General features: G+C 42.5%; 1 protein-coding gene across 5 annotated transcripts in view; it reads left to right on the forward strand.

Moving 5' to 3' along the window:
- The window catches only part of rbms3 (RNA binding motif, single stranded interacting protein), a 381273-nt gene that overhangs the window by 64530 nt on the left and 292956 nt on the right, over positions 1-23787 (forward strand). For 3 of the 5 annotated variants that reach the window (XM_050035272.1, XM_050035279.1, XM_050035273.1), the window contains exon 3: positions 17632-17826. The exons of 1 other annotated variant lie outside the window; for it this stretch is intronic. In XM_050035272.1, the coding sequence (XP_049891229.1) occupies positions 17632-17826 (195 nt within the window). Of the gene's footprint in view, positions 1-17631; positions 17827-22396; positions 22480-23787 lie in introns of those variants that run through there. One more of the 5 variants, XM_050035278.1, reaches the window with a different exon arrangement.

A 23787-nucleotide genomic window follows, 5' to 3' on the forward strand; every position in this document is an offset into this window, starting at 1 on the left:
AACATTTAAGTGTGGAAAACATGCAAAAAAGTAAGAAATCAGGAAGGGGGCAAACACTTTTTCACACCACTGTATGTATATATATATATATATATATATATATATATATATACATACATTTTTCACGTCACTGTATCACCGTTTAGACTAATCTGATGTTTGTAAAGTCTATAAACAAATGATTGAACAAACATCACTATTTCTGTGTATGGTCATCGACATGGTCATCGTAGATTAGCTGGGCTAACCGTTAGCTGTTAGCCCTGTTAGCGGTGTCTGTAGTAACTCAGTAACTCAATAAACGGTCCATGAAAAAAAAGTTTTTCCAGCGGATATCTTAGTTACAACATGACTGAGCTAGCAAAGAAGTTTTGCGTTGCTATGTGTGGTATTTATTCAGTTTTGGGAAATCACGATGTCTAGAAAGCATCAGTGGCTGCAGCTGACAGGGACAGCTGACAGCAGCAGCAAAGCTAACATCAGGACGTCATCTGTTAAAAGCCTCCTGTTGTCGGATACAACATGAAATTACTTAATCATGTTGTAACTAAGACATCTGCTGGAAAAAATATTTTTTTCACGTTGACGAGACGGCGTTTTGGGTGGAGCGGTCGCCATGGACGCGGAGCTTGCTGTTTCTGTAGGCACATATTTCCTGGGGACACCTGCATGTCTCGGCCCCGCCCCCTCCATTGTGATTGGCTAAACCGCAGCATCGCTCAAACTCAAAGCCCCCAATAAAAGACCTGACTTTGGCTATGTTTCTTAAATGATAAAAACATGTCTGGACCACTTTTTTTACATGAAGTTCAAAGTTCAAGTCCTGGTCAAAAATGACGCTGAGGTTTCTGGCTGAGGGTTTTACAAGAGGTGTTAAATCGCCAAGGCTTTCCAAAATTAGTTTTCTTGTTGTGGATTGACCTATAACAATGACATCGGATTTTGACTGATTGAGTTGGAGTATTTGGTGGAAGGCAAGATAATAATATAGATAATACAGAGATAACAACATAGATAATATATTGTAATGTTAGTCATTAGTTTATGTGTGAGGAAAATGTTGATATTCCCAACAGCCTGTTTTTTTTTCTCCTCTGTTCACATACCTTTGCATTTCCTGCAATACGTGACCCACATGCTAGCTTGTGAAATTGTAAGCCTCTTCAACTTCTAGGTGCCGACAATAGCGTTCATGCTGTTTTGCTACCCATGTTATAACAACAATGAGTTCAGGTGTCCCATGTAAAGGCAGCATAACAATACGTACGTTTGTTGCTAATGTAACAAAATGTGGCTATGTTACATTGTTAAAATAACTCCACGCTGACTTTTGCTGTCACACTGGACACAAACACAGACCTTCTGGGTGAAGTCCTGTGTTTGTTTGATCCATTCACCGCCCCTAGCTCTTTATACTAGGTCCTTTGGACAAGTAATAATGATGTGGCCTGTTGTGTCTCATACAGACGTTAAAGGATGCATCTGTGTGTTGGTATCACAAGCCAAGGGCTACTGACCAAGTGTTGGTATATGTGGAGTTGGGAGTGAGAATGCCCTGAGGCAGGAGGCCGGAAGCTGCGTTCTTGGTACAGAGGACTATCACCAACACCATGAGTAGCAAATATTCACTTTGCACTCTATCACCGCAGGGCAGGCACATGAGTGCTTGCACTCCATTAACTTAATTAATTACTGAATGCACACAAGTTCAAGTGCCATAGCTACTTCCTCACATTGGTGCTTTCAGGGCTTTTTCACTGCATCATCCATAACAGTTCAGTGGATAGTGCCTGTAAAGCCAAAGGTGTGAAAAAGGACCATGTGAGTTTCAACTCTGTGTCTGTGAGCAAATTATCAAATCTCTATACCAGCATTTCCAAACAGTTGTGTGTGGATGTTGACAGGAGAAAAGGTAAGGTTCCCCCTCGCAGGCCAAAAGAGCATTACAAAAAAAGGAAAAGCCACATAATCTGACAGGTGGTGGTGCATCGGTATCACAGTACAGTCCTTTCAAAACAGTGACAGTATAGCTGTCGAGCTTTCTCAGGGGGCCAAGAGCCACTGTTCTGACATGTCCCTGTGTCAGCGGTCTAGAGGAGAGCTGGAATGTGCTCATGACTCTACATGCGTACCCTGTTATGCTCCACTGGGGTGCAGAGCGGCGGGATCAGTCTTTTTTTCCCCCCCACTGCAGTCCCTTCCACCCTGTCTTTCATACGTTGGAACGAGTGAGATGGAGAGATAGTGGTGCAGGAGATAGAGCACGAGATATGACGCATTGTGGAATTATTCTCCACTCTGAGGATGTTCATTGCCCTGATATATAAAGAGGCCCAATGTGCGCACTTTTCCTTTGGAAATGAAGTTCACTAAAAGGAGTGTAAACACTTCACTTAAGTGGCTGGCTTCACAAATTCAGGGAAGAATTAACACAATACCATTTTATTACCAGGTTGAGTCTATTTTATTAAAACAACAAAAAAGAAAACATTCAGTGGTCCTTCCCAAACATTTGAGTTCAATGTGACTCAAGTGTTTGCTCTCCGTGGGCCTCACGGTCACTTACCCAGCTCTCACCGAAGGCTGCAAGGAGAGAGAAGGTGTTTACATGTGTCCTCTGGAAGAAGTTTTACTTTGTGATTGCTGAGGACAAACCTATTATAAAAGCTTGATCCAACTCTTAACCATTGGAAAAATTCTGTCTCCTTTACTCAGCGGATAATTGTCTGTCTTTCTTTAGTGGAAATCAAAACAAAGCCCAAGGTTTAATAATAATCTGTGTCTGCCTCTCGCAGCAGTATATCCTCAGCATTTCAGCAAGTCATATTGCAGAAGGCGGCCTCATATGGGAAAGTTGCACAAAACTGTGTGCTCATCTCAAAACTATACAGTTTTCATCCGAGCGGAGAGAGAAGACTTTATTGAATTTAAAGAAAAATGATAACATCATGTGGAGACAGTGTGCAGAGAAAATAGACTTTTATCAAGAAGTGTTGTTATTGGAGGACTGCAGTGTTCGCCGACTTGGTTGCAACTTGGTTTGTTTTCTCGTGCTCTTGTCTTAATTCTTCATTTCCAGCCTCCACAGGGATCTGACGGAGACAACAAAACAGAAAAGAGATTTCGAGCCTGAGAGGAGAAAAGAGTAACTGTGTAGAGGAGAATGGGGTTTTCTGTCCATGTTTTGACCCTGACCCTCTGGGGGTTGTCATTCATATGAGTAATGTGTGTCAGCATGACTTTTTGTTTCCGTTTGTGTGTGTGGTTTCTTTTAAGTTTGTGCTCACTAGCCCTTCGTCTGTTGAAAAGGAGCATGACAAATGTCCATTACAACATTAACGCCCTTTTTCTTTTATCTTCCACACAAGTCAACAACTTTTTTCTCTGTACCTGCACTACTGATGCACAGTGCGTTCCATGATGCCTGACAGATGTGCACGTTTGAAGGTGGTATCAGGTTTCTTCGAGGTTGAAAGGGGGTACAGGCCTAGAAATAGCAGCCGCAGCGGCAGTAGGCAGCTGGGGTCCACGTCATCCTGAGAGGTGCTGCAGCGACCGGGGCCCATCTGGAGGGAACAGAAAGCCAAGGACACTGCAGAAGAAGAGGGGAGGAGAGAGGAAGATACAATGCAAGGTCTTTCTTTTTTGCCTTTCTACACTCACACACGCACAGAGGGAGTCAGACTTAAACAACCTCTGACAGACAGACAAGAGCCTGCCATGGAAGACTCTACGTCACCTCAAAGCCATGCTCATCTCCTCTCATCTTACTCCCCCTCTCCTCTTCCCGTCTTCTCACTTTGGGCCACTGGGACAGATGCGTCAATGACAGTAACACAGACAAACTTAAGTGCTGCCTTGTCCCGCCGCGAGCTACGCTGTGCAGATACATGTGGTTTCTATGGTACCACTACTCATTTTATTGTCGTTTCACATGGCTATTCCGGAATACAGAACAATGATTGCAGCCAGGGATGGGTGATATGATCTAAAATCTATACAGAGATAAAATATCAGATCATGGTAACTGTTTTTCAGCTTGCTTGTGGCATGGCTCCAGGGATGGCCATGCCACGCAGATGGTACAAACTAGGGTCATATGGATTTTTTCCTACCGCGGTAAAACAGCAACTTGTCATATGCAAGTGGCCTACACCGTTGTGAGCATTTATACTTGTGCGATTGTGTGGCTGTGTTGCTCTGCAATTACACCTTCAAAAAGTCATAGAATTATTGAAAATCGTTGAAAGTTTTGGAAAAGTCATGGAATTTTGTTGTGTGTCATGAAATTGTTACAGTAACGTTCTGTTTATAATGCTGCACGTAATGCAACACATCAGAAAAGTCATTTTCTGCTGTCAACATAATGTAGCTCTAATATGTGTTGATGTGTGACAGTGTTTTGTTTACCACCGTGTACATTTCGCCATTTTCTCTCGGGGTTCGTCTCTCCCTTCGTATATGCCAGCTAGCTGAAATTGTGTTTGAATAGAGTTTGAATCTGATATGTTTCAAAATGCTGGGCAAGTGGAACAAGGGGAAAAAAAATCCTTGAAAAGTCATGAAAAGTTTGGAAATTTCTCTTGTGAAAATGTGTGGAAACCCTGTAAAACATTCTTTGATAATGACAATATTAAACAAAAGTACAACATTTGGCTCCATTATAACTCACCAGGTTCACAGATGAAACAATTATCCTCCGCTGGACATGTTTTCCCCTCAAATTACAACTTCTGAGTCCATCACCTGATGCCATTGGGCCCAAAAGGACTTTTCCCCTTAGATTTACACTGAGAGAGAGATGTCTGTGAACCAGTGGATACAATTTTTTGAGCGACATGACCCTTGTGAAATGACTTGTTTAGCTATCAGGATTTGATCCATTCAGTCTGATAATATTTCAATAGTCTAGAAGAACCATTGCTTCATTTTATCCTCATTCAAGTTAGTAGAGAGCTAAACTGGAAGTTAGCCACTCAGCCGGTGGAAGTTAGCAGCAGTACTGGGCCTACCACTTCGGTCCAGACTGAAATATCAAAGTTCATGTTGTTAACATATCAGTGCTTTTCATTCAAGTTTACTTTTCTTACACATGTTGACTTCGGGCTGGACGATATATCGATTATGTACAATATATATAAATATTTTCAAGCAAGTTATGAATTTAGACCATACCGTTTATATTGATATAGGGTCAAGTTGCGTTACATATTGCACACCAGTGTGCATCTTTCCTTTCTCACAGTCTCCGCACAGCTCCGCCCCACTCACAGTTTGTCCGTCAACACTCAAATCAGACACAGCCACAGTGAGATGTTGATGAAGAGCTGCAAACAACAGGCTCTTACTGCACCTCTGCAAACAGCTCACCTCCAACAGGTAAACGTCTTTTACCTGCCCTGCTGTGGAAAAACACATGCAGCAAAAATAACAGGGGACTTCGGCCGTAGATCAGCTTGCAACTGAACACGTAACCCACTGCGTAGAAAATACCGGGATGTATATCGTGTATTGCCGTTCAGTTTTTGTCCATACCACCCAGCCCTATGTTGACTCACTTCTGTTCTCTTATTATATTGCAGCACGACCATTTAAAGATACTGTTCTGCTAGCTCTCTGGTAAGATGTTGTGTATTGTAGCTATTGTGAAATTTTATACATTTACCAAATTGCCATATGAGAACTATGTTGTTTATTGTCAGTGTCAAAACATACTTTACACCTGTAGCAAGACAAGATAACAAAGAGTAGTTAACAAATCAAATGTTCTGATTCAGTATGCAGTAATTAACTGGCATAGCAATCCCCAGTGTTTTGTTTTAGCTTTAGTGTTAATTAAGAGCACAGTCCATATGTTCTGCACTTTTACCACAGCTCCCTCTGCCCAAATACGCCACCTCGCACTGAGTGATCATGTGTGGCTATTTCTGCATTGTGTAGGTGTTTGTTTTAATGGCACAGAACTCCAAACAACACTTGGGATTTAGTGTGCTGGACTCAGAGGCCTCAGGCAATCAGAGGCATCCATCATCCCCACAGTTTATAGAGTGATGGAAGGAGGGAGAGAGAGGTGGAAAGATGTACAGAAACAAAGAGAGAGAGCGAGAGAGAGAGAGAGAGACAAAGGGAGACAGTGATAGAGTGAGGCGAACAGACAAAGTGACAGAGCCAGAGAAGTGGGTGTATAAAACGCATACATAAGAAGAGAACTAAAATGTCAGTGTGAAAGCATTTGTCTGGAGGTGTGATCCACTCAGACACAGCTTGGCTGCCCCAGTGGGTAAACAGCTGTAATCATAGTTCAGCAGCAGACATTAACAGCCTGTCTCTATACTGCTGTTAACAGGTTGAAGCACTGTGCATTTCATCCTGGATTCCTGTATTTCAAAACATCTATGTGGTGGCGTTCAAAGTCAGTGAAATGTTTTTACAGTTTTCTTTTTTTTTGCATTCAGTGATAAATGACTGAAATTTAAATGCTGCATTTAGTTACTGTAAGGATGACAATCCATTTTCCAATTTATCTTTAGATGGCTTAGTTTGTGGCTGTAAATTATACATTTTTGAATTCCTAATTTATGTCTCAATATTTTTTACAATGCAGTATATAAAAATCTTAGTAATTTTAATTTTCAGACAACCCAGGGTGCTGTCTTCAGATTATAAGGCTTTACCAGTCCAAACTTTTGGACCTAATCCAGCACAGACCTGCGGAAAATCTGCCTGACACTTACCTGCATAAATTTGTTTTCCTAATCCAACAGGATCCCAGGCGTCAAACACGGTCCAAAAAAGACCCAAGAACAGTTGACCAGCCCAAGTTCCGCCCTATTAGTTAACTGTTGCTAGGTCAGACAAGCTCGACAACGCTGGTTCATAGCAAGTATGCATGGATCCACTCAGCTATTGAATCATGACAAAAAATTGAATCTGGCCCAAAGCAGGTCCCAGGTCGGTCCTTGGTTACGAGAACCTGCTCTGTGAAGACTCAGTTTGCTTGTTTTGCACGCCCGGCAGTCCAAAACCTCACAATGTTAAATTTACAATAGTGCAAAGCAGAGAAAATCAGCATTCTTTGGGAAGCTGAAACTGTTTGGCATTGTTAACCTGATTTTATACAATTGATAGATTACCAAAATTATTAGTTTCTGTCAGTGAACTAGCTCATTAATTAATATTTGATTAGTTTCATCTCATTTTCCATCATCAACTTATTTGCAGCATTCTGCCGACATCTCCCCCTAAAGTACCCCAGTGTAAATGTTTATGTCCTTTCTCCACTGAGCGGGTGGATGCTGCTTCTCCTTGTTTGTCCAAGTATAGCGGGAGGTCGAGGGACGCTATTGGAGAAAGGGAGCGCAGATTGCTTTGGGTATGTGTTTCCCCTGGTATAGGTGTTATCAAAATCAGGCCACTTCAACAAAGTGAGTTTGTCTGTTAGTCAGATCACCCCCCATGTCTTTCCATTTGCTTCCCATAGGATGTCAAGATGCAAATTTGAGGCTCTACATCCGCTTCACAGCAGCAGCCCCCCAGGCTCGCAGTTCATGAGAGCATAAACATGTGTCGGGCCAAGGAAAATATTTGGAGAGAAGGATAACAGACACAGAAAGTTGTGGAAGGGTCATATTATTGTTCGTCAAAGATTCTCAGAGGTCAAAGACTCGCTCAGTAAATATCCCTCTTTCTGTCCTTTTTTGTGTCCCTCTGCGTACCCCCTCTGCACCTCCTCTTCACATCCCAATCCCTACTTTCCATACCTCAGAAGATTCAGAGCACTATTAAGTATGAAAACAGGTCGGAGCAAACACCTTCTCTTTGAGCTGGAGTACATAAACAGGGTACTGTGCCACCCTATACACTGAATAAAAGTGCGTCTTGAGGATGGTACATTGTGTATTCTGTTCATCTCTTGAGACTACAGCAAAGGCTCCAAGCAGGCAGGGTCACAACAGTTTGTATGGGGACTCCAGTCAACAGAGATTTCAGTCACACTGAGGTCAGTGCAGAAATCTTAACAGTATACACCACACTCTAAACTTGGCACAGTTGACCCTTAGTACAGTACTGTACTGCTTGTATGAGTGGCTGTCAGCCATCGTGGTTATAATGTCACCCTCTGACCCAGTTGCCTTGGTTACCACCTACTCAGGGTCCCTCCAGACTCTCATCTGAGATCGCAGAAGTGTTTTCTTAGAGCGTTATTAGAAGAAGTGGAAAGGAAAAGAGGGAGAAAGAGAGACAAGCAGAGACGGAGTGTGTGGTGTTGGCCTTGCCAGCCCTCTCTGCCCCAGTGCTAGTGAGTGTGGAGACACCAGGGGTAGTTTCTCAATCGCTCATTTCTTCCCTTTTTCAACTGAGAGCAGCCTGAAACCTGTCAGACTTCCCACGCGCCAAAATCCACACATGCCCTGCCACTGCGTTGCCTTGGTTACGCTTGAACTTGGTCCTCGAGCATTGGAGAAAGGATGAGGGTGGGTGATCAGAGGTGCTGTTTGGGATTGTAGGTGGAACTGCTGGTGACCCACAGAGCCCGTCGTACGTCTGTCTGCTGCATTTTGCCAGGAGTGACAGTCAAATCCTACGTGTTTGGCGGCGGGAAGCTGACTTGTGTGAGAGGATGAGGATTGGCAAAGGAGAGCGGCTGGTACAGAGGAGGCCATTTCACGCAACACAGCTTCCAGGAAGTCAGTCATCAGAGATGCCAAAGGAAAGCTGCATCTCTTTCATAGCCGGCCAAACGGAGCAACCAGGCGTGGAGGGCCCTCTAGAAGACAATATCCCCTAACTAATGCCATCTGGGATGACTTTCCTTGGTCCTTGTGTTGAAGCCTCTCACCCTTAAACCATTCATTTCAACCTTCATTTCAAATATGCTTTGGGGCTTGGTTATGAAGTCGTTTAGTGTTGAGTTTTTGGGACTTCAATTTTGTTCATTGGATTTTTTTTTTTTTTAATAAGTCAATTTTATGCCAATGGACTGGAGATTGTCTGTTATTCTACATGTGTTTCATGTAAAATGGGAATATGGAGATGACACAGAAAGAAAAAGGGGGCTTTTTGGCAGCACTCCCATCTCTTTGAAAAAAAAAAAGGGCTGAGCCAAGATGAAGCAGATAGGCCAACAGGAAACCAGGACATTTTGATTTGGATCTGTGTTGTGGGAAATCACCATTTCTGCCTTACAGTACCCATGGATCCAACAACAGCTGTGGGGCACAATGCCTTTAGGATGTTGAGATAATTAAAGTTAAGTGTTATTAGTGCATAGAGAAAGAGAAAAGCGTGCAGACACAAGGCCATTTGTCATAATGTTTAGTATAAAGCGGTTGTTTTTTAGGGAAACAAAGGCAAAATGTCCAGCAGTGATGTGCCACTACGTTTTTAAGCGAGACATTGGCATTTCTTGCCATGATTTTGCCACCAACAATGATTATTTTAAGGCAAACATGATCTTTTCCTCACCATAACCAAGTGTTTTTTGTGACTAAACATAACCATGTTAACCCCAGCATTTTAGAAATGTATGGAAACTAACTGCTACACAGTAATGTACAAATGTAACTGTGGTTTGCAGATATGTAGAATGCCAACATTTATTCTGCCGATTATGTTGAGACAAGATGATGTTAGCTTGTGATGGATTTCTTCATATGATCATATACTCCAGGCACACCACTGTAAGTGATTACGATATGTAGTCTACACTGCTACATGTAGCTACATGCTAACGTCAGGAGAAACATGTTTTCTTGGTAGCTTGACTAATTTAATTAATTTCTCTGTTTTTGGATCATATTCCTGGTGGAACATATCTGGTTGTGAAGGTTGTGGTTTAGAAATACATATTAGTGATTTTTTTATGGTGGAAAGTGCGGCTATACACTGTTGCAGTCATTCCACTGCCTGCAATGATGGTGCAGAGACGGTGAGATACAGAAGACCCGTAAACTCTGACCAATGTGAGCAGAGTGGACTGTGTTTTCAGTTTCATCATTTTCTTGAAGAAACTGAAAATACAAGCATGAACCTGAAAATGAGCATAATAGATCCTCTTCAAGGTAAAATTAGATAAGTTGTCAGGAAAAAAAGTATAACAACAGACAATCTGTTGCCTTGGGGTGTCTGATTCATCCAGCAAGAAAGTCAATATACCAAGCTGAAACCATAAAACTGTAGAATTTCACAGCGAGCCATAAAGACGTATTCCTGTTAAACTTTCTGTAATACAAAAGCAATCTGATGTCTCGGCAATAGGCCACAGTTTGCTTCCTCAACACCATACCGCAGTGTGTTTTTGTTCTATTGTGTTATAGATTTCATGGTGGAAATATTTCCTGGAAAGCAAGGAATTGTTCAGTATGGCCATATTATTCCTTAGAGGGAACCTCATGGGGAGGTTTCATCATAGTTATGGGGTCACACAGTGTTCACGGAGAAATGACTCCTGTGAATGACAGAGCAGCGCCTTTTCTTTTCTTTTTTTTATTTTCAGTTCAGGAATCAGAAAATAGGCCAGTTTAACTTTGTTTACTTCCATCTCCAAGGACTTGACACTACCATTATCACCCAAACCACCAGGCTGGATTTCATTTACTGTATTCCAAAAGAGCAATACATTTGAGATTCATCTGGAAAGTTGTTCATTTTAGTTAATGACAAATATGCATTTGTTTTCAGGATTAAAACATCCAGCAATGGAAGAGAAAATCAGTCTTTATCTGACTGAATTGAATTGAGAATGACCCACGGTTGAATACCCTCTATTGCTGCACATTATGTAAAGAAACCATTTCCATACGAGAAGCAGGACACACAAGAGTTCTGTAATTCGCAAAGGTCCTTCCCCTGACACCCTTAACCACGCAGTGTCACCAGGGAGAGAGAAGAGAGGGAAGGAAATCACTTAACCGGTGACAAATGGACTCTGGAGAGGTGCTATGCTCTGGTTCATCTCAGCGTATTAATGGAGCCACAACCTCCACTCACTTTTTCATAGCTGAAGGTGAAGCATTATCAAGCCTCAACTTGCATGTTTAGTAATAAATGGGGCTGATAACGTCCTAGCTTGCTGAAGTAGTTACATTTTTCTTCTCTGTTTAGCCAAATGAATATCCTGTATCAAGAAAATAATGCACATCCCTCTATTTGCGGCATGTATTATGATCTAAGGTTAACATGCTGGAAGATATTTTATGTGAATCGGCTGTGGAGCAGAGCTATGCAGCTGGGTTTGAAGGTTTCAGGATAAATGACTGACTGCTAAGATATCTTTTTCTGGCAATGCATTGTAAGCAATATAAATATGTTTTCCTACAAAACTCCTTTATGATTTAGCAAAAGAAGTCAAATATCTCACACGTTAAATGTGGTACCCAGCCCTACTCACTTTAGATCAGAGATTATCAAACTGTGAGATACTGCATGAGGAACAAGAGACTTGATCCTGACAGTGCTGTACAAAATTTGTGCTCCTTCTCTTGAGGCATAGCTCAAATGATTTAGGTGAAATCTGAAGACACAAACAAGATACATATACTTTTAGACACAGTGTGACTTGCTTCCATAAATCCTCTGAGAAATCATAACCCCAAGAAGAGTACAGTAGTCTCAGTTTTGTCTCATGGGGCCCATGGGGTCAGAGTTTACTTTAGATGAAAGGATACTACTCACATCACCACACATTCCTAACTCCAACCTCATCCCCAACCTGAGCCTTAACCTAATTTAGGGGTTCCCATACATTTATTTATTTTGGCAGCCTGCCACCATATAATTATTGCCCGCCACATATTTATTTCTGTTTTTGGAGGTGCGCACCCCGCTCCCTCTCACGCTCCCTTTCTCTCGTTATTCCACCTTACTTTAGATGAAAATGGTTGCATTCCCATGGAAACTGTGCTCACATAGGTCCCGCAAAATATGAGAGCTAGAAAATAGCGCCGGCTAAATGTAGCTGAATTTGATGAATTTACTGTTTATTAGACCACAACTGAGACATGATTTAGCTAGCTAGTGGGGGACTGCTCATTGTTCTGATTGACCATTATTCCCGAACCCCTATAGTCTTGCCAAACTACCCGTTCTCCTGAAAACAGACGCACATTGCTCTGGAGGCCCATTCCTATGAAAAAACCCCACCTTCTCAAACAGATCATCGCACCTTCTTGAGTGCCATTTTTTTTTCTGCTATGGCAAAGGCACTACCTTCCCTTCTCTGCATCTGATTGACTACATGTTGCAGTTGTTGGTTAAATTGGTTAGGTTTAGGCATGAGAAATGAGATTGGTTTGGGTTAGGGTAGGAATTTCAGGGTAGGCCAATCAGAGGCAGAGTAGGAAAGGTCATGCATTGTCAATTGTAGGAAAAAAATATTGCGGCATTCCTAATTGATAACAGACCTTGGATCTTTCTAACTACAGGGAGAGTGTGTATTTTTGGTTCTTCGGAGCAATGGGCATTTGTTTTCAAAACGGGCTGGCGGACAAATGGTGATTGGTTCAATGGGACATTAATTGGGGTGTTAGCCTGTATAATACTGGGTTTTGGATTAATGCGCAGTTGGAACAATGACATGGCACCAGTTAGAGCACCCTGCAGTCCCTGCGCCAACAGGAAGTTGCTGCCTACCACTTCAATTAGAGTCTCATTCTGTGGGAAACACCGTAATTCTAAACTTAGGAAAAAACCAAGTCTTGACCCTTAAACTGTGCTCTAAAGGACAAAATGTCCTCTTAAGGGTAGACATACAAAACATACTCACACACACAAAGAATATGATTTGCCAGTGTTGAAAAAAAATGGGTGAAAACGGTGTTTTTCTTCCTCGTCATCCCCCTCTGCGTATTTTGAGCAAATCAACTGCTGCACACACAGAAACATAAACACATTCATGCACTCACAAACACATGCCGACACTAGCCACCACATACACACACATCTGTTTGTCTGCATGTAAAACATTCCCCCTCAGACGAGGAAAAACCTTGAGTAACCAGATCCGATTGGCCCTTATATAAAATGGAGAAATATGGGCAGAGTGTAGCTCTCTGACGAGCCGATGAAAGTCTGTGACATGAATCTGAGTCCGGGGACCAATCATGCATTCCAGTCGAGGAATGTCAAGACCCTCGGATCCCAGCCTCATGGTAAAACACAGCTTAGCCCCTTTGATACAAGGGGCGGATATTTTGTCACTTATGCAGCATAGCAACCAAGCCTTTAAACATTTTCATCAATGACTATTATCTTATGTAACTTATATGTGTGAAACATATTTAAAAGCTATTTCTCCCTTGAGATGGGGTCTTGAACAAAACACATGGGCGCAGATGCATTAGTTCTAAACGCCTCCTCTTTGGCTGAATAATCCTCATTTATAAGGCCAGTGGAGGTTGTCTTTGGCTTGGGGCGGCACTTAAACTCTATGAACTGGTGAATACTTGCGTTAAAGAAGCGGCTGTGCCCATGCAGCTTAATGTACCATACTTGGTGGTGTTCCTTCGCTTCTGGCTTTTACAGTGGCTGTATAATAGCGTGAGAATGTCTCTATAGCACTCAATAACTTGCATCAGTGAGGCATAGTTCTAAATGCTGATGTGTTGTTAGTACAATATATCCTGCCCACACACAGTTCTCAAATTTTGACCCTATGACTAAATCTGTCATTTAAGGCCCGAGAGAAAATAGCAGCTCAGTGTGTTTGATGTCTTTGACAAAAGCAGGAAAAAAATCTACACAAACTCGCTTCTTCTTGAGTTTCCATTTCTGATGCCGAACAAAACCTGGTGATTCAAAATCAGCATTTCACATACTTGTCTTTTTTTTCCCCCAGAACCTTCAGTTTTATTACACCAGTGGGCCTCTTTCAGGCTCCTCTGTGCACTCTATGTGGTACTGTATGAGTGCATTTATCCTGCTTTGGGGGAAACGGCCTCCTCCTGTTTCATATTAACATGAACCCTAAACCTGTCGTTATATATTGTATGTATTAGACTGAACTTTGGCTTACGTTTTCCCCCTCCGGTTCTTTCGTGATGAAGAATTCGAGACTGGCAATCTTTCTAAGCACAGCTGTGAGTCTATATGGCTGCCAAGGCCCCCCCTCAGTATCCCCTGTGTGGGATGGCCTCTGACCTCAGTGAAAATCCAACAGGGGCTAAAGGGGACTGTTAATGCTCACTAGTGATGTACAGCTGTGCTTCACTCAAGGTGGTTTGACTTTGCTCTGCACACCATTCACAAATGTAAATTAAATCATGTTAATGGTCTGTAGATGACATCATATGTCGTGTTTTCGCAGAGGTAATGAAATCTGAACCAGAAAGATCAGAGCAGCATTTGTAATTTAATCAAAACCTTATTATTAGTTAAAATAATTGTTATAATATTTCTGTAAGATCTCTATTTAAGACATTAAACACAGATTAGTGAGTGTTTTAAACTCGCTGGGCTGCAACTGAAGATGATTTTTCATCTTTGACTTTCTAATTGTTTTGTCTGCAGTATGATGAAAGGGAGTAGTGGAAAATGCCCATGGCAAGTTTTGAGACTCCATGTTTGTCTTAAAAGTGCTTTCTTGGCCAAACCAAAAGTCCCAAACCCTAAAATTTTAAATTGATGATACTGAAAAACATTCAGAACTGTTTGGAATGTTTGCTGCTCAAAATGTGTGTACTATACACCAGTTTTTGCTTGTTGTTCAGCAAAATACAACAACAAAGGAGCTTTTCTTCTTGCTGTCGTGAGTAGGCTTGCAGCCGTCCTCAGTCTGACTGGTGTTACACTGTGTTGCGTGGTGTTTGGGCATACACCAATTACATTCCTCAGTCCCTCTAGGATTTCGCAGGATTTTTTTGGATTGTGGTGGCATCAAATGCCTGATTTCAAGGCAGGTTTTCTAAAGAATTACGATTTATGTTGCACTGTTTTTAGCTTGGATTTTTGTGCAATGAAATTGTGGGAGCAAGTGAAAATTGCAAAAATTGTTGCCTTGCAAACAAAGGCAACTTGTTTCAGTTAGAATAAAACTGCACTGTTCAGTGTTTGTGATTCATACCTCACTAATGTTACTGCTAACCGCGCATATTCAATCTGACTAACCTTAACTCTTAAAGCACATGCAAAAGATCTAGATGCAACGGCCTTGGTCGTGGTGGTTTGTCTTGTCTGCCCCGCTTTTGTGCAGAAAATTAAGAAATTTCCTTGCATGGTCTAAAGCAGTATTTTTTATTGGTAAATGCGAGAGGTTTCACACGTCGTCATCCTCACAACCAGAAGCAAGCAAGGAAGTGAGTGTAGTGGTGTGCAAGGGAACCGCTGTCATTGGTGATGGGTCACAGGAAACTCCAATCATTGGACAAATTTGCAGAAACGATGTGGTCATTGGACAAAATTGCGAACTTGCACTGAGTTCATGGGGATTGGTTGACTTCGTGTTAAAAGTTGTGGTAGCAACATTGCAACATCATGGAGGGGCTGATCTCTTGCCTGTCGCCCACACTGTTGTTTTTCTTTTTTTAAATTAATTTGTCAAACAACAGGCGCCACAATAATAAACTAAAAGTGTCTGCTCTGAGCAGCAGCAGCAGCATAGTCGCAACTTTCACTTATCCTGTTACAAGAGTAGTAAGATTTGACCGACAAGATGCCGGTGGAGGATTTAGTGTCAAAGCAAAAGAGCCCATTTGGCAATATTTAAACCAATGCTAATAGTGAACCTGACAACATTAATGAGGGAAAAGGAGTTGTGTTCATCACTCAGAAGTTGGAGGTGTGCAGCCTGTCGCCTGCAGCTCTTCATCTAACAGCTCGCTGTAGCTGCTTCCTCTTGTGTCATTAGTCACTGCAATTTTCACACTGATCAGTTGACAACAAATGCCGAAAATAACTGTAATCTTGTTTTGTAGACACATTTTTGATGTATGATAGTGGCAGGGCTAATTTCACTGAAGAACACATTGCATTTCTTTATTACTTCATAATAAAGGTCAAGTCGTGTTTTGCCAGTTAACTGATTTTAATGTGAAACTGCAGCAGTAGGACTTGTTTGGTTTGCATTAATAGTAACTTAAGACCGTAGCCGTGCCTAAACAGAACCTGAACCAATACTTAAAAATCAAGCACAAAACAAAGGTCAACAAGATTAAAGAAGTACTCTGTCTGTTTAGGATCAGTTGAGATTGTCACGACGATGAGAAGAGCTGATCCACCTTAACAGTCCATCTTAAGTGAGCCTGGTCAGGTTCCAATGAGAGGCTAGCTTTGCTTGCTTACCCTTCACTTTACTCAGCAAGTGACAGGCAAGACACAGAAACTTGTCTTTGGCCATGAAGAGTTGTAGCGTTTATACAGTGACAAATAGCCTAAACTGTACACACATTGCACTGCTCCGTTAATCTTCACACTCTCTGCTCCGGTTGCCGCAACCTCACTGTTACACATCACAGTCACACATACGCTCTCCCTCTTTCTTGCTTTCTCTCTTTTAGCTGCACACTCACTACGCACACAATTTGGCGCCGAAATGAGGCACCAGAATCTGCATTGTGATACGGTCTAGTAGGTACTGGGTTTTGGTACCCAACCCTAAACTTCATACAGTGCTTTACAGATTTTGAACATCATCAATGAATGTCTTTTCTTGTCATATATCTGGTGCAATTGGGCACACCTGCATTGTCACAAGTTTATTTATTTCCTCACAGTGACATCCCTAGTTGTGAGGCTGCCATCTTGTTTTCTAGATTGCATGTCTTTCTTTATTTAGATATAAACAAAGCTTGAAATACTGCTCTGTTCCCAGCTTTGTGACAGTGCTTATAGTGGTAGAGAATCAAATTTGAGATACATGGTTTTCTTTGGACAGCAAGTGTACTGTTCTGTGATTGACAAGCTAACAAACACTATAAACTTAATGCAGTAATACCTGCTGTTTGGAGGCTTAATACAGGTTAAAACAAACTCTAAATGGCTAAGTGTGCATGGTGTTTGACTTAGTTCTTGTCAAAATGCCACAGATCGGCATTTGTGTGTCCTGTATTTTTTTGTCTGTGCTCCAATGGCCATGACAGCCCAGGTAACCCATCTCAGAGCGGCATAAGCCAGCCTGTCAGCAGATTCAGCCCTGTGTTTCCTGGACCCTGTTGATACCCTATACATAATGCCACACTGAGAAGCCCATTGCCAGCCTGTAATCCAAGCATCTTATCAAACCAATCAGCACTTTTCCAGCAAGAACACATCTCGACCGTGACAGAGGGGGGTTTCACAACATCTGGCGCTGGAAGAGAGGAAGGGAGGGAGAAAATGAGTGAAAAGAAAGTGTGAGAACAATCTTGATGCTCTGGTATGGAGATTTTAGATCAACACCACGTCCTGCTTTCTCTTTCGATACAGGTCAGTGAGCGGGCAGTCAGTTGTCAGTGCTTGCCTGCTGCAGAGTGGAGGCTGCTTGCAGTTATGCTATTGATGTTCTTGGCGGTAACATTTGTCACTGCACTCCCGCACAGTTCCTCTCTTCTTCTCTGTCTCTCACCCACACTAACCTCTTTCCTTTCCCTTTTCCCTGACCTTCTGTTTCCCATTTCCATTTCCTGTCCTCATTTTGTTTCTATCTGTCCTTCCCACCAGCCCAGCGCAGCGGTGAGAGGTTACCACAGCAGTAAGGCAGCAGCCACTGGTAGCAGTGGTGGTCAAGGGGCCTGGAGCGGCCCGTCCTTCACCCGTACAAATCTGCAGCACTACCTATCCCACCACCAACAACACCCGCATCACCACTCTCAGTCCCCGCACACGAGCTACGCCTACTGCCCAGCCCATACAGCTGTGAGTACAGCAGATTTCGTCTTACTTGATGTCTGTCTGTCTCTTGTGACTCACATCTGTACTTCTCAGCTCTTCCTGTCTAGCTTTTCCTTTCTAATCACTCCCTCTCTGGTGTCCATTAGTGGCCGTTACTATCAGGAAAGCTCTTAGGAACACAGCAAATTCTCTTTCTCCATCTCCCTCCCCTCTTTCCTCTATCTCCCTTTAATCCGTCCCTCTTTCCCACACCCTTTCTCTCAAGCCCTCACTGCGTATCTCACTCCACCCCTCTCCCTCCTTCATCTGCGTTATCTCTTCCTTTCTCCCTCTCTCTCCAGCTCTCTCTTCTCTGCAACTTAATTTGTTTTTCTTTCATCCATCGTCTGCATCGACAGTGCAATGAGAGACTAATTGAGGTAGAGACACTTTTGGACGGCTTCCCTTGTCATTATCCTTGGAATTAATTGCTGTTCTGCAATCCGTTTGATTTGACTTTATTGGTGCGATCTGGTTCTCTAATGCAACGTTCGGGGTGTGACTGGAACTTAGGCACGAGCCAAATTGAGGAATTTTATTATCGTCATGTTGCTGTCACAGTCACAGAGCTGGAAACAAAGATTTGGCAGGTTTTTATTTCTCAGTATTTCTTCCTCCTAATAAATGTATTTACAAGGCTTCACACTAAATCTTTCTCTCATTCTCTTTTATTTCCATTACAACACTCTGATATTCTCTCATCTTACATACGTGCCACTTAAATTCCCAGCTGCCTATTTGCCAACATGTTGAGACTCCCTTGAAGTCCTTGCATGCAGTGAGTGAAGAAATTGGATTTAGATATGATAATCATCACTGTGCGTTGGCTCCTGGTTGGCATTCCTTTTATGCTTTTCCTGTGATATCAAGGTACACATTCATTCACACCTAGGCTCTTTTTAGTAAGCAGACAGGAAATTATGTTTGAGTGCTCATGCTGTTGTGTATCGCTAACAAACATCACCTTTGCCAGTGTCACTGCTTCTACCAGCGCCACCTCCGTCAAAGAGGAGCAGGGGTGTTTTAAACCGTGTTGTGCACAAACAGGAAGCAACAACAGAGAACATTCCACAACACAGACATAAACGCTGCGGCTGTGGTTGTAGTTGTGGTGGAGCTCTGTCATATGTTTTTAGGAACATCGTGGCCCTTTCTTTTCTTTAGTGCCACAGCCCCGGGGGGAGCACAGTCATCGTCATCAACATCCACACACAGGACCAAGGAGTATCCGAATTCTTTGACCTGACTGGGCTGGTTTTTCCAACAGCTGAACGAACATGAAGCCACTTTTGTCCTCCTCTGACTAAGCATGGTCTTTGGTTTTCTGAGTGGCAAAACAGTCCATCCCCAGACTCAGCACTTCTCTCACCAGACATACAGTAGCTGTGTTAAATTGGGCCGAGTATTGAACCTCAGTATTTACAACCTCAATCCGACTGAAAAGTGTCCACAGAAGTTTGGCTGATTTTGTTAAATGAAGCGAAGCCTGAGAGCTATTTCGGGCAGTCAGCTCGAGTCTGCACTCACATCGCATACTCTTTTCCCTGCAGTGTGCTGTATATTCAATGCACCTTTAAGATTATGGCAGTGTATTTACCAATCAATCAATCTATTTGTCAAACAAAATAATTTAAGGTGCAATTCCAGTCAAATGTAATCCTGTCAGATCCTTTAATTTTGTGCATTAAAAAATGATTGTAATAATGAATTCACAGTGCGTGATTGTTTAGGAGGGCAGTCGTCATTTAGGATCCTAGTGGCATAAGGGCTGTACCCAAATATTCGGATATTCGAATATTCATTTGTATGGGTAGGTATTCGTTATGAAAATTTGGTATTCGATATTCGTTTTTTTATTTACTTTTTTTTAACATATTTTTTTGGTGCTAAATGCAGTCTTTTTGTTGTTGGTAAATGTAGGTTATCAATAAAAATTTTTTGTTGTTGGTAAATGTAGGTTATCAATAAAAATCAAAACTTTTAAATTGCATTGTTTAAAATATGAAAATATAGTATAGCTTACCAACTGAGCTTGTGCGCGTGGCACGCTTGAGCGCATCCGTCTGAGGCTGTGGATCAATGCCAAGTTTTACCACTTTATCACTATTCCCTCTCACTTGTAGCTGTTTTTTCGTTATCTTTTGAATTTAATATGAATTATGTAACTGTTTTTGTCAACGTTTGTTTCCCCCGTTTTGTACAATAAATTATTGTTTAAAGTTTCAACAAGTTTCTTTTGGAGTGCGTGACACAAGTGTGTTTTGAAAACGACCGCGGACTGTCACCTGCTCAACGCATCAGTACCTTCGGATGCCATGACAGTAATAGCCAATAATGTCAAAATATCATTTACAGACCGATTTAACAGACGATCACTGCTGCCCGACCCGCAGGTCCATTTGCGGGTCCCGCGGGTTACGGGTCGACCCGCGCATCACTACTCAGCTCAGTCTATAAGGCTGTACACAACAGTAAGGCTATAGACATTATATTCTATTCAGGCCGGCAGAACCAGCAGCGCATCGGCTCTACAGTGCACGGCACTGCTGATTAACCATTTTATTGCAGCACAGAGTGTCTGCCAGCAACCAATTACTTGCAGAGGCTTCCTACAACTTGTTTCAACGGTTCCGATTTAATCAGAAGACAAATTAAACAGGATGACTAGCCCATGTGAAAATCAAAAGAAAGCACAGAATAATGTACTGAAGGAGACTGTTGTGCCATCACATTTTTTTGTGGTTTGAGAGCAAAGATCCGGTCGCCACTGTGCAAAACTCTGCAATACAATTAGGTCCGAAAAAACCCCGGAGTCCGACGCCAGCACCTTAGTATTGGCCTGGTGTTTCTGGTACCACTCAACCTTAGCAGGGTGGTTTCTGGGTGGTTGTGATTCTTAATGATTCTCCTGGCCTTATTCTTGCAGCACCCGGTGTGTTTTCACCAAACCCTTTTGGTATAGTACCCCCAGGACAGGTACCTGACCCTTACGTACCTTAATGTATAGAATTATTACTTTTAAATGTAGGTGGGGTTGTTACCAGATGGTAATAGCTGCATCACTGCTCCATCCAGCTCTTGTTGTATTTCCTCAGCATTGGTGATGCAGAGAAACATGATTTCACAGAACAGGGTTGCACACCGACATTTTCAGGACGAAAATTGACAGGCTGGAGTGTTTAGAGTCTGTTGCTGCCCCCTAATATTCGACTTAATGTTAGTCAACCAGAAAGGTCAGTAGACAGCAAGATTTCATTGGTCGCTTAGTCGCAGAAAAAAACAACAACAAAAAAAAAAGGTGAAACTCTATTAGAAGTTGCGTCTTATCAAAATAAATCAAAACCTTTATGACTGGACTGTGTGGGAATTTAATTGTAAAGGACAGACACAGGAAGATGCTCTTTAAAGCTGGCACAAAAAAGGCACAAGAGTAGCACCCAGCGCCTAACCTTGCGTTTCCAGGCAGCTGAAAACGCTGCATGTGTACGACCCCTACAGGGCTGGTCCCTGCGGTTATTACACAGACTAGTTAATAACATGTCGGGCAGGAAATCCAAAGTGTGAGACCATTTTGAGAAGGTGAAGGACGAACCCAAGGTGATGTATAAACTCATTCGTTGACTACAAACATGACGTATCATCTGAAACATGCAAGAAGCTACATGCTCATTAGCCAACAGCGTCATTAACAGGCGGCTCGCTCAGTGTGTGACATGCACTTGTAGATAAAATATAGGCCGATATTAATGAAGGGTCATTAGTACAGTTTTGTATTTCTCTGTAATGTAGCACAGTGTTAACAATGTTACTGATACTGTTCTTTCTCACACCTTCAACTCAAACCATTGTGTTGCCCCGCACAAAATATATGTTTTAATAATTCAATTTATATCATAAACATGCGGGCGACTAGTCGACTAATGGCCCTAAATGATGACTATTGGTCGACTAGGAAAATTCTTAGTTGGGGTCAATCCTATTCGAGTCTCTGTTTCCATTGATGGGATTTTTTAAAAGTAGCAGTCCTTGTAGAGCAAGAGTGACAATTTTCTATCGGCCAGTCAACAGACTGTAGTGTTTCTAGCTCTATCTTTTAGTACTGGATCAGTGTGCTAGGTACCTCGACAGAGAGGTGACGAAAAACAGGACTGAATACATTGCTTCTATTGGTACCATCCATAACTTTTGACAGTGTAATGCAAAAATAACCAGAAAACAACTGGACTGCTTGGTGGAGACGAGGTGTGTATTCAGCCAAGTGAAACACTCTTTAAAAGTCTTTGTGGTCCTGTTCGGTGCGGTGTCCATACAAGGCAGTGATGTTACTCTCCATGGTGCAGGAATAGAAACTCCCCAGTATTTGAGGGGATACCCAGAATATCCACAAGCATCTGAGATGAAACAATCTCCGCCTTGCCTTCCTCACCACTGAGTCAGTGTGCAGTGCCTAGGGCAGGCCCTTAGTGATGTGGACACCAAGGTAGTTGAAGCTGTCCATCCTCTCCACTGAGGACCTGTTGGTATTAAGGGGGGCATTGTTCCCTCCTGTGTCTTCCCACAGTTCACTATCAGCTCCTTGACGTTCAGGAGTAGGTTTTTGTCTTGAAACCAGAGAGTCGGATCCTCTACTTCCTTCAGGTAGGCATTTTCAGTGTTATCTAAGGGCTCACCACAGCTGTGTTGTCAGCAAACTTGATGATGGTGTTGGAGTCAAAAGTGGCTTCACAGTCTGAGACATTCCAGGAAATAAACATTGGGTGTTTCACAAAGCCAGCAGACAGGAGATTGATGGTGTAAAAAATTCCCTGAATGGATTTGAAACAGACAACACTCTCACGCAATTTCACATCAGACAAACCTCTGTCTTGTCTCCACTTTGTTGTCCTGTGTGTGTTTTTGTTTTTGTGGGCTGTTGGTGGCCACACTTCTCACACAGTACCCTCTTAGCTGGTCTTGGTTACAGATCACTACGGGGTCATCAAACGCTTGCCCTCATCTTGACCCTCAACCCTCAAACTGTAGCAGACTCCGCTGGCATTAACTGGCCTGTTTTCATGGGACAGTGGGGATGGTTGTTTTCTTTTCAGCAGTTCTCATTTCGTCCCCGCAGAAAGCAATTTCTCCCCCACTATCAAGCCTTCATCCTGGGCTGTTATGAATCCACACTTTGGCCTTAAGTAGGATTCGCAGTGCCTGGAGATGGCTAATCCAGACACTAACAGTAAACAAAGGCATGCTTCCAGCCTTTGAGTCAGCCTCGTGCATTTTTATAGCATCTCATATGCAACACTGTATATGGAACAGCAATCCCCACAATTCCCGAACAAACGAATGCAGACTCCTGTCTCTTTTTCCTCTCAAACACCCTGCCCATCGATGTCACCGCTTTTATTGCCTCCCTAAATGCCATTGTAATTTCAGGCATATTAGATGCAAAGAATGCCCAACAGAAAGGGAAGAAAAACAGAACTGATAGCTCAGCATGTGTCTGTCCTCTCGGCTGAGGGAGGTGAGTAAATAAAGGAAAAAAGAAAAGCAAGCGGGGATCCAGCAGAGATCAAGAAGCTTTGCCTCCAGTGGGTTTGTAATTACAATGGAAGCGGATACATTTCCACTCTTAATATGGTGGGATGAAGATCCCTCTGGGGGTGGGGGGGGGGGGGTATGACAAAATAGCAGCGGAGAAAGTCATGTAGAAGTCAGGAGCTGTGACTAGAAAGAGAGTCAAAGAGGGGGACTGTTTTACTGTGAATATGCAAAGCTTACTCGCACAAAATACTTTTATATCCTACGAAGATTCATTTTAGTGGAAACGTGATTGCTGCCTGGATTATGTTCACCAACAATTAATTTTTCAGTCCAGGAAGTGTGACATGCACCGTACAGAAGTCATAGGGAGGTAGTCGAGGTGCATTGTTGTAGGTGCAAAGCACACACCTTTCACTA

The sequence above is a fragment of the Epinephelus moara genome, chromosome 22 (assembly GCF_006386435.1).
Source record: "Epinephelus moara isolate mb chromosome 22, YSFRI_EMoa_1.0, whole genome shotgun sequence".
Taxonomy (NCBI): Eukaryota; Metazoa; Chordata; class Actinopteri; order Perciformes; family Serranidae; genus Epinephelus; species Epinephelus moara.